The sequence below is a fragment of the Syngnathoides biaculeatus genome, chromosome 12 (genome assembly GCF_019802595.1).
Source record: "Syngnathoides biaculeatus isolate LvHL_M chromosome 12, ASM1980259v1, whole genome shotgun sequence".
Taxonomy (NCBI): Eukaryota; Metazoa; Chordata; class Actinopteri; order Syngnathiformes; family Syngnathidae; genus Syngnathoides; species Syngnathoides biaculeatus.
The window spans coordinates 7,466,251-7,477,720 of record NC_084651.1 but is presented as its reverse complement, the minus strand read 5'-3'; the positions used below and the strand labels follow the sequence as shown (position 1 = coordinate 7,477,720).

The 11,470-nt window shown below is 42.1% G+C and overlaps 1 protein-coding gene across 1 annotated transcript; it reads left to right on the top strand.

Annotated features, from left to right (window-relative positions):
* The first annotated feature begins 124 nt into the window (after positions 1 to 124).
* cog2 (component of oligomeric golgi complex 2) lies at positions 125 to 10,792 on the top strand. Its single transcript, XM_061836862.1, has 18 exons — positions 125 to 297; positions 468 to 629; positions 913 to 978; positions 2,178 to 2,258; positions 2,344 to 2,447; positions 2,779 to 2,887; positions 2,961 to 3,140; positions 3,791 to 3,915; positions 4,270 to 4,396; positions 4,489 to 4,628; positions 6,758 to 6,819; positions 7,849 to 8,000; positions 8,085 to 8,270; positions 9,343 to 9,415; positions 9,505 to 9,647; positions 9,712 to 9,851; positions 9,927 to 10,125; positions 10,253 to 10,792. The coding sequence occupies exons 1-18, from the start codon at positions 241 to 243 to the stop codon at positions 10,349 to 10,351; spliced, it is 2,205 nt and encodes a 734-aa protein (XP_061692846.1). The 5' UTR covers positions 125 to 240; the 3' UTR covers positions 10,352 to 10,792.
* The last annotated feature ends 678 nt before the right edge of the window (positions 10,793 to 11,470 follow it).

Here is an 11,470-nt window from a genome sequence, read left to right as displayed (position 1 = left end):
ATAAAAATAAAGATAATATGTTCGTATTCTTCTTCATATTTGTATTTATTTATTTTGTAATCCAGATACCTTCCCTTGAAGAATGTCAATGCAGTACCACGGTGCAGTTACAACCGGCGCCCTCTGAGAGACGCTGCAGTTATCAGAGGCTGAAATTTCTTCTTCGCTGGTCATGTGCCATGTTTGCGGAAGTGATTAAATCTCTACCTCTTATGTTGTAGCTACATTTTGAACTTCATCATGAATTTGCCAAAGGGTCCCGAGTCTCTGTGCTTCGACAAAGACGTCTTCATGAAGGTTAGGTTTGTCATTATTAGCGTCATCCATCGTAGATGAGCTAGCGACACGATACCCGAAGCCAAAAAGTTGATCATCATGGCTGCTTTCCATAGTAACTTAACTGTCGTTCCGGGAGCCTTTTTGTTTCCTTATACCTTTTTTGGGGGGTTTTGTTTTGTTGTCCCCAGGATGACTTTGACGTGGACCAGTTCGTGGCCGAGTGCCGGAAGCAGGTTCAGCTGGAGGAGATGAGGGAGGACCTGGAGCTCTACTACAAGCTGCTGAAAACAGCCATGGTGGAGCTTATAAACAAGGACTATGCTGATTTTGTCAATCTCTCCACCAATCTGGTGAGTGACAATTGCATCATATGTGCTTCTTAACTGCAGAATGTACTAGTTTTTTGTGCTTTAGTACACCCAACAATGACAACGCTTTTACATCTGGTTGGCTGCAGTATTAATTTATAAAAAAAAAATAAAAATAAAAAAGGGAAACTGACCAAATTTTGGGCGTGTATGTAAAATAAGTCGAGACAACTTGTGTTGTGACTTTGCACTACATCAACACAATGGTATTGAATTATTGCTGCCGCACTTGCCACAGTCTCAACAAGCCTTCATCTTGTCTCAGGTGGGGATGGACAAGGCCCTCAATCAGCTCTCCGTGCCACTGGGACAGCTACGGGAGGAGGTCATGGTACGTGTTTTGGATTCGATACATAGTGATGTTATGAGATGTGCTGAGTCTTTGTGGCGTGTTTCTGCAAAGCTCGTGTCGAGGCTTGCTCCATTTGACGGAGGAGTCGGTTGCCAAAATGGTGATGAACTGTTATTTCTAAATAAGTATTTTCAAAGTCCTCTCCCTGCTCATGCCATTCTCGCAAAATGACAGGAAAACATTTTACAACGAACCATACCAGTGATGAAAAACACAAAATAGTATATATTTTACACTTTGTTTGGGAATTACTTGGTCAAACAATGTTTTTTATTACATTCTCTTGATCCAAACGCATAACGTGTGAATGGGAGAGAGCTGCCAGTGATTATGCACATGCTCAGCACTTGGTTTCGTGAGGACATGAGGCATCAAGAAATGACCCAATATTGCAATCGATGGCTAGAGTGTTACGATCCATCATGAAATTTCTTCTCGCCATCACTACTAGTTAGTGTTGACCGTTTTGAATGAGTGCTGATCAATGTTCCCTCTACTTTTTGACATGTCTGAGCAAACACATAGATCCCGTGAGCGCCCCCTTTGACCACTGTAATGTCACTTCCAACTTTGTTTCATTTTTTTAACCCACGATGATATCCCCGTCTGTTTTTCTTGGTGTAAAACTGAATTGCTTGCAGAATATCTTTCGCTATGCATGTTGAAAGCTGAATGATGCTCCCAAACAGTTTTAAGGTTAATTTTATGGTGCCTCCTATATTTAAAATACAGAATTTGCTTTTTGTGCACTGTATCATCTGTGCTTTCATCGTGGATCAGGCTGTGCCAAGGTGGAATTTTAACATTATACACCATCTCATCCTGTACTATCTACTTTGGCTTCAGACCAGACCTTTTTTACTCAAAAAAAGAGAAAATCTCATCCAGTTTCACTGCTTTTTCTTCTATTATTCACACACCCCTGTGTTTGTAATTATGAGTGTGCCCCTTTAATATGGAGGGGGGCGGTGTCAAGTAAACAAGGAAGTAGCGTGTGTGGGCCGATGTTGCCGGGCAGCAGCTCTTTGTGAGTTTTAAAAACAAAAAAAGACACGTCAGGCTGTAGTTCACTGCGCTGGATCTGATTTCCTCTGCGCTGAGAGTGTGCGACAAGTGCGCAAATGCGCAGTTGCGCAGCTTAGAGGGAAGATTGGTGCTGATGAACCTTGTCTTTGCAGAGCCTTCGGTCGTGCGTCAGCGAGGTGATCCAAGCCATAGATGTGCAGCTATCCAAACAGGAAGACCTGCAGAAGAAAAAGGTTGGGCTCTTCCATTGCTAGTGTTATGGAATCATCTGTCCCGCCATCAAAATTTTATTTTGATGCGTTCCATTCTGTCCATCAGGTCTGCGTCCTGAGGCTGATCCAAGTGGTGCGCTCGGTGGAGAAGATTGAGAAAATCCTCAACTCGCAAAACCCCAAAGAGTCCAACTCGTTGGAAATCAGCAGGTGACAAATGTCCTTCCATGCTCTCATTTTAGTCTACGGTGAGCTGAAGCCCACCTTCGCTGACTTTGGGCCGGATTGATAGCGGGCTAATCGCATGGCACATAATGACGAACGACCGTTCCCAGACGCTTTCACACCGATGAACAATTTGGTCTCGGTGAACTAATCGTGTCTGTTTTTGGAATGTGGGAGGAAGCCGAAGTAGATCCAAAAACTTTGCAAGCGCGGGGAGCCCGAAACTCACATTTGAACTCAAAGCCTTGCACTTTTGGGGCAAATCTGCTCTTAAAACCTGTGACATTCTGTGTCTCATCTTTCTTTCCATGTACAGCCCCCCATTAGCAGGTCAGATCTTAGAGAGGATCGCCACCGAGTTCAACCAGCTTCAGTTCCACGCCGTGCAGAGCAAAGGGATGCCCCTGCTGGACAAAGTCCGACCCGTGAGTCTTCACCCGAAAGCGCCGTCGCTTCGGCGTAAAGATCCTCCGTGAAGGTTTGCGTGCGCCCCTCCAGCGCATCGCGGGCATCACCTCCATGCTGCAGCGCTCCCTGGAGGGTCTCCTCATCGAGGGTCTGCAGACGTCCAACGTGGACATGGTGCGCCACTGCCTCAGGACGTACGCCACCATCGACAAGACGCGAGACGCTGAGGCGCTGGTGGGACAAGTGCTGGTCAAACCCTTCATGGATCAGGTAAAGATGGCGTTAATGTTGAAGATTCTGCAGCGGTACCTGGACTACCGTAATTCCCAGCCTACAGAGCGCACCTGGTTATCAGCCTCACCCAGTCCATTTGTAAAGGAAATACCGTTTGGTACACACATACGCCGCAGCTGTGTAAAAGCCGCAAGTGCCCACATTGAAACCCAGATTGAAACACGAGATATTTACAAAGAAAGATGGTACACAGAGTTTAACCCTAGCGCAACGCTAACAGGGCCGGTTTAAAAGAAAAAAGAAAAAAAACATACCGGTAAAAATCACTAAGACACGGCAGTAACACTAGGGCAGCGCTAACAGGGCCGGACCGGTAAAAGTCACTTCCTTGGCGCATATATTCCACCAGTCTCACTCTTACCTTTTCCGCTCGAGTTCCCCCTTGCGGCCGTTAGAAAAAATACACAAATTAGCCGCATCACCGCACAAACCGCAGGGTTGACAGCGTGTGGAAAAAAGTCACGGCTTATAGGCCGGAAAGTACGGTAATTTGTTCCATCTTCACACTCGTGAAAGAATTTCCTCTCATATTCAGTACATTTTGCCCATTGAAATGAATTGAAATATCCTGAGAGTATTCCCCTGACCGTTTGTCCCAACTCACGCCTTCCTCCGTTTGCTCGAAGGTGATTGTGGAGGAGGTGGTCAAGTCCAGTCCCAACGGTCTCCAGGTGTTGTACTCCAGGCTGCTGGAGTTTGTTCCTCACCACTGCAGACTTCTGAGAGAAGTGACCGGAGGAGCCATATCCAGGTAAGTAAGGGTCTCTGCACTCGTGTTGTCGGACCCCCACGTCACTCACCAGGCCTTTGAAAGCCATACACACTCAAAGCCGTAGATATCGCAGTAGAAAGTGAGGATGGCGACCCCGAGTGGACATAAATACTCCCTGCACCTCACATGCACATTATTGTTTCGTAACAGAAAATCAATTAGTTGGTAGAATACGACTCCATTCTAAAAGTATTTGATAGCGCTCATCCCTCGTTGAGTCAGTTATGCTCCCATGACTTCAAGGCCAAGTATACAGAATGGGACCCGATTGTAATTCCACATTAATAACCAAATTTTTCTGACCATCCTTATTGAAATTCCTTCTCTCCTCAGCGACAAAGCCGACATCGTTCCCGGCTACGACTTCCTGGTCAACTCGGTGTGGCCCGAGATGGTGAAAGGCATCGAGGAGAGGCTTTCGTACCTCTTCAACCCCGGCAACCCCGACATATTCTACGAGGTACGGTGGGTGGGGGGCAAGAAATGATGTCAATTTACTTGCCGTTTATTCCTCCTCTCTGCGTTTATTTTTTTCAAATTTTTTTTCTATAGCGTTACAGCGCAAGCACAGAGTTTGTACGCCGGTTCGAGCGCCAGTGCAGCTCGCAAGCCAGCGTGAGACGGCTCAGAGCGCACCCGTCCTACGTGGGCTTCCACAATAAATGGAACCTGCCCGTATATTTTCAGCTGAGGTAAGCGCCGTAAGTTGCACAGCGCTTATTAGGGGCGGGGGCGGTGATGGGGGTGGTTCAGGTTTTCAGTTATCAAAAGCACTTTGGCAACCCCGTCAGTAATTGAAGGATTAAAATTAATACTGAATCACAAGGAAACAAATTAAAAAGGTTGTAATGTCTGGTGGATAAGGTAAAAAAAAAAAAAAAAATCTAAATTTCATACATAAATAAGTTTAAAACATAGATAGGGGTAGGGTTAAGGTCTAAAAATATTCAATAATAAAACATTTTTAATAGGAATTTTTGGAGTTTTTGCTTAATGATTTGAGAAAAATGAATTGGATCATTTGAAGGTAAGGTTTGAAAATAGATTAATTATTCAAATGAGTATTTGTCATTTTTGTTAAATGTTTAAAAATGGTTTTGATTCTAAGGTGTAAAACTAAATTAATAAAATACACTTAAGTAGTACACATTTTAATAATGTTAACAAAATGAATGTTTGATTATTTTAGGATAAGATTAAATAATTTCATAGTATTTTAATGTAAAGTTTAAAATAAATAAAATGAGTGTTAATTAGCTTGTAGCATTTATAGCATCAGGGTGTAAGTAATAAATCTGATTAATTTTAAGGTAAGGTTAAAAAATATGCAAAAATAACGCTTGGTTTTAGTTTAAGAATGTTTAGAAATATATTTTTGAGTTTTTAAAAAAATAAAAAGTCAGGTTCCAATGTTTAAAAATTGATTCATGAATGAACACAAATTTTTTTTTTTTTTAATAGGAAATTTAAAAGGTTGTAATTTCTGGTGAATAAGGTAAAAACAAACCAAAAAAGATTATAAATGAATACATAAATCTGTTTAAAACATAGAGCGTTAGGGTTAAGTTTTAAAAATAATAAATAAAAGCAAAATATTTTTTGTAGGAATTAGGAGTTGTTTCATGATTTGAAAAAAAATAATCTGATCATTTGAAGGTAAGATTTGAAAATAGATTAATCAAATAAATGTCATTTTTAAAAAATGTTTAAAAATGGTTGTGATTCGAAGATGTAAAACAAAATTAATAAAATAAAGTTAAGTAGTATAAATTTTAATAATGTTAATAAAAATGAATGTTTGGTAGTTTTAGGAGGAGATGTTAACTAAGTTCATACTATTTTAATGTAAAGATTAAAGATGTTTAAAAATGGATTCATGAATGAACACAATTTTTTTTTTTTTTTTTTTTAAATAGGGGTTAAGGGTTAGGTTTAATAAGGTTTTAAATTTTGGCAAATAAGGTAAAAACAAACCAAAAATGATTAAAATGAATACATAAATCTGTTTAAAACATACATAGGGTTAAGTTTTAAAAATAATAAATTAAAATAAAACATTTTTAGTAGGAATTTTGAGTTTTTTTTAATGATTTGAGAAAAATGAATCAAATGATTTGAAAACAGCTTAATAATTCATTTTTTTACATGATTCAAAATTGTTATGATTTGAAGGTGTAAAACAAAATTAATAAAATACAGTTAAGTTGTTTAGAAATATATTTTTTAGGTTTGAAAAATTAAAAGTCAGGTTCCAATGTTTAAAAATTGATTCATGAATGAACACAAAAGTTTTTTTTAAATCGGTTTCATGAATTAAAATAGATTTAACTTTTTGTTCAAGTTTTAAAAATCATAAAATACTTGAAATAAATCAGATGGATGTGCTAGTTTATCCCTCAGATGGCGACGACCAGTATATTAGAAACCCCTCATCGGTTCCGCATTTCTACCTAATGAAGTGTCTGGCTGCCGATTTTAAAAACGAAATTTGGGGCGCACGTATCGCACACACGCTCGATGGTGGAATGAAAACAGCAGCAGCAGGTCGCAGCGTGTACGTTGCGGACGTGAGGTTTCATGTTTGTCAGCGACCGACTTCTGTCAACACGCACAACACGTCTGCGACACAAAGTACACTTTGGGTGCCGCACGTCACGCAGAGATTGCACAACGCCGCGTCACACGCGGTATTGGAGAAAAGTCCGTTTTTTTTCTTTTTTTTTTTTTTGCAGTCGCTCCGTGTTCCTTCATGTTTGCACATCACAGCTGATATCGCGCATTGATTATTTGCGCCTTTCTCCCCTCGGAATGTTTTTTCCAGGTATAAGGAAATAGCGGGAAGCCTGGAGAACGCCATCAGTGATGGATTACAGGCGGCGCCAGGTGCGTGCGTGTCTTGGATTGAAGTTTTTTTTTTTTTTTTTTTTCTGCTCTCAAGTGGCACAGTTGGGATATGCCTAAAGGTGGCATGAATTGGAAACAAAAACAAACAAAAAAAAAAAGAGTATCTTTATATATAATACTTATCATACCCAGTCATTGAGATCTTGATGTCACGGATACACTGATTGGTCACGTGTACGTTTTTTTTTTAATTGATGAGATTACCGTCATTTTTTCACACGGTTTCAACCCTGCGGTTTATGCAGTGATGCGGCTAATTTGTGCATTTTTTTCTAACGGTCGCAAGGGGGCACTTGAGCGGAAAAGGTGAGACGGGTGGAATATATGTGCCGAGGAAGTGACCTTGACGGTCTGGCCCTGTTAGTGCTGCGATAGCGTTAGTGCTGCGCTAGCGTTCGCGAGACGGCGCTAGCGATAGGTTGGTGTTAGTGTTAGTGCGGCCGTGCTAGCATTAGCGTGATGTTAGCCTGGCGGTGCTAGTATTAGCATGGCAGAGTTAGTGTTAGCGTTAGCGCAGCGACTCTAGAGTTAAACACTATATACAGTTTTCATAAATATCTCGTGCTTCAATGTGGGCGCTTGTGGGTTTTACACAGCTGCGGCGTATTAATGTACCAAATATTTCCTTTACAAATGTACTCTGTGAGGCTTATAACCAAATGCGCTTTGTAGGCCGGGAATTACGGTATTCTGCCGGCAGGAGCACCACAATGCTTGTGGAATTGAAGCAAAAAAAAAAATATATATATATATATATATATTTTTTTTTTACCTTACTTTTATTTTTACTATTTTTTCAATTTTTTCTACTTATGTTGTGACTATATATAGTGTGTGTGTGTATATATATATATATAATATATATATATATATATATTTTTTTTTTTTTTTTAATATATCTGTTTTTCTTTTTTTTTTTTTTAAGAAAGTCCAAGGTAAAATAGAGTGCTATGTTCTTACAAAAAAAAAAAACAACAACGTTTTTTTTGTCTGTGTGGTTCTATCCAGCCAGCAGCGCGTACCACCTTCAGGCGTCCGCGTCGCTGTGGTCTTGCCTGACGCGCTGCTGGGCCGACAAAATCTACCTCCCGCAGCTGGCCCATCGCTTCTGGAAGCTCACGCTGCAGCTCTACTCCCGATACGGTACCTTCCTGGATGAGGTCAGATTTTCATAATAGATGGCAAAGTATCATTTCAAGACTTATTGATTGGATTTCGACCTGACGGAATGGCTCTTTGCGCAGGTGCTGACCAAGACCGCTCTGCTCGAGGCGAGCAAAGAGCCCGCCCGGGCCCTCCCCAGCTCGGCGTCGTCCACCTCCAGCAGGACGTCCGTGGAGGAGACCGGCAGCGAGAGCGGGAGTCCGACCTCGCTGTCCACCAAAAAGCTGGTCCGCGTCGCGGCCGACGTCCAAAAACTGCAAGAGCAAGTAAGGGGAATGATAACAGCAGCATTGGACACTTCATTAGGTACACCTGCGTGTGCCAACCACACCCAATTTCAGAGCAGGTATCGCTAATAATGCTCTGGCGGGATCTAGCAATAGTTTTCTCCAGTTATTACAATTATATATATATATAAAAAAAAAAATCTTTAGTAGGACCATAAAAATAAGCTTGGTAAGAAACTATGTGCAAGTGAGGAACGGAACACCTCCCAGCCATAGCCCTGTCTAATAGGAATGTAGTGCCATGCCACCATCTTGTGGCGTCTGCTGTCAAAACAATTACAGTAAAGCCTCGGTTCTCGAACATCCCCTTTTTCGAATGAAATTTGAGATTTTTCTTTTTTTTTTTCTTTTGTTTTCGAACACAAATCGGTTCCCGAACGCCCCCAACAAAACCCGGAAATTGACCAGCTGACCTACGACGCGCTTTATTGTGAATTTCCACGCTGCTGAAAAAACACGGCGCAAGCAGTTGACCCAACCACGATGCTTTTTGTTGTCAATTCGAACACCCCCCGAAAAAAAAAAAAAAAACGGAATGACATAGCGCGCACGACGCAACCAGCGCATTTTTGTTAATCTATTTAACGCAGCCTCTGTACACAGACGTGTCCTGGTAGTGACTCTTGTTTTTCTTATTTCTACTTACGTTTAAAGTTATTCTGCACTTTTGTTAATAAAAACAAGTTTACAAGGCCAGGAACCGAGTCGCTACAGATACGGCAGTGCAGCCTTGCGTACTCTACTACTAAAGCATACATTTTAAGCAAAAAATAAATATATTTCTTAAAATATTTTATTATATAAAGTATTTAAGCTATACATGTATTTCTACTATGCAGTTTATTATCAGAAAAAGCTAAAAAAAATCCTTTAAAAAGCCAAATTTTGTCGGCTTGGAACGGATTATTTCTTTTTCCATTCATTGTAATGGGAAACATCGACTTGGTTTTCGAATGAATCACTTCTCGAACCGTTTTGTGGAACGGATTGTGGTCGAGAACCGAGGCATCACTGTATAACCTTTTAAAAATGGTCTCCTCCCGTCTTGCAGTTACCAGAAGTGACGGAAATGGTCAGACGGCGTTTAGAAGCCATCGGGTTCACAAACTTTGCGATTGTGGAAGGTACGTGACAATAAATGTCTAATTTTGACTACTGTGTCCCTACCGGAAGGTTTTAAAAAGCGCACATGCTACGTTTCGCCCCCCCCCAGAGGCGTTAGCGGACTCCAAAGGGTGCCTGACCAGCAGCATCCCGGCCCTCAGCACCCGCATGACCCAACAACTGAGCGAACGCAGCTGCCGCTTCCTGAAGAACGCGTCCGAAGTGCCGCGACTCTACCGCAGGACCAATAAGGTCGCATCCGCCGCCTGCTAGCCCGAAGTGCCGTTGAGCACATTTTTTTTCTTCACGTTGACAGGAGGCGCCCGTGCGAGCGTCGGCGTACATGGACAACGCTTTGCAGCCGTTGCATCAGCTGCTGACCGACTCGACGGGGCTGGTGGACGCGGCGACGGCGCGCCAGTGGCTGCGGGTGACGCTTTCGGAATGCACGCAGAGGTGAGTACTTAACGGGTACACTTTTCACGACGTAAACTTTGGGATCACAACTACATGGACACACGCGTGCGCTAGGTACTATGAGACCATTTCGGAGGTTCTGAGCTCGGTGAGGAAGATGGAGGAGAGCCTGAAGCGACTGAAGCAAGCCAGGAAGGGCGCCACCGCGTCCACCGGCGGCGGAGGAGGAGCGGCCGGAACCAACGGGGGCCCGTCGGATGACGCAAAGATCCGGCTGCAGCTGGCTCTGGACGTGGAGTACCTGGGGGAACAGGTCAGTGGGTGGGGCCACCACAGCGTCACGCGCACAGGCGACCCCGGTTTATTGAGGGAAGGGGGGGGGGGGGGGGGGCACAGTACGTTTGCATTTTAATCTTCTCATTGCGTGTGTTGTCCCTCAGATCCAGAAGATGGGCCTGGACCCGGCAGACGTCTCCATGTTCTCCGCACTGATGGAGCTGGTGAAAGAAGCCAGAGACCTCGGTGAACACAACCCCTGACGACAACAAAAAAGTGAAAAATAAAAACATTATCTTATAGTACGACCTTCGATCAGGAAGAACAAAGACAGTTTAATAGATATTGTTAAGCCAAAGTGCTTACAGAATGTCAAACTGTGATTGGATCGTGTATTGGTAAATATGTATAAAGGGATTGGAGGAGGTGAGTTGAATACACGTGTGTGGTTTTCTTCGCAAACAAGTGGACGGCTTGTATTGAGTGACGCAAGAAACTGAGTATTTATATTGCAAGTTGAAATGAGCACAGGAGTCAAGTTAACATACAATTTGTGTCATTGATTCCTAGTACAGTTTAGATGTAGTTCTTGGGAAACACTCCACTCATTTCTGCTGTTTCACTGAGGGAGATTACGGTGCTATTACCATTTAATGACTGAAAGGTATGTTTCCAAGTCCCACCTTGCCGACAAACACAATTATGAGCTGTTTATAAAAAAAAAAAACAAAAAAAAAAACACTAAAAAGCGTTTTTTGTGAGTTACTGCAACATTAATAGTAAGTTTCTTTCAGCTTGTCCCGTTAGAGGTCGCCACAGCGTGACATTTCAGATGAACGCTCGTATTTGTTTGGTACAGTTTTTACACCGGATGTCAAGGATGCCCTTCCTGACGCAACCCCTCTTTGGGGAGTGGAGGCCCCAGTAAGATCCGAACTCACAACCCCTGACTCACCAAACCACTGCTCTAACCACTGAGATATGGAGCCTTCTGTTACTGCACCATTAATTAATTTACGAAAACGGAAAACTACATTATTGGACATAATTGGAGAGTTGTACCTCATTTAATGTTTGAACGCAAACAGTTCTTAACTGCTGCACTGAAAAGCAGAATTTTGGGCTTGGATTTGAAGAATGTTTTTTTTTTCATGATTTAACAATTAATAAAATCCCTTTTCATTATTTTATCAAATGGATCAAGAACTGTGGTTCTTGTGGCTGAAACGACCTCGTCCAGGCTGTCACATAAATCTTTACCTCAAAAATTGGGCTTCATTTTGAAAGCCTAGTTTTCAATTCTTAATGCAGTTTGAAACCCAAATCCTATTTTTAAAAAAATATGCAGGCAAAAATGTATTTTTTTAAAAAGTTTTTTTTCC

Excerpts from the sequence above, each read along its gene's own strand:
- cog2 (XM_061836862.1), top strand. The coding sequence starts at position 241 with ATGAATTTGCCAAAGGGTCCCGAGTCTCTGTGCTTCGACAAAGACGTC. Across the intron at positions 2,448-2,778 it reads AACTCGTTGGAAATCAGCAG|CCCCCCATTAGCAGGTCAGA; the intron begins GTGACAAATGTC and ends TTCCATGTACAG. Across the intron at positions 10,126-10,252 it reads TGGAGTACCTGGGGGAACAG|ATCCAGAAGATGGGCCTGGA; the intron begins GTCAGTGGGTGG and ends GTTGTCCCTCAG.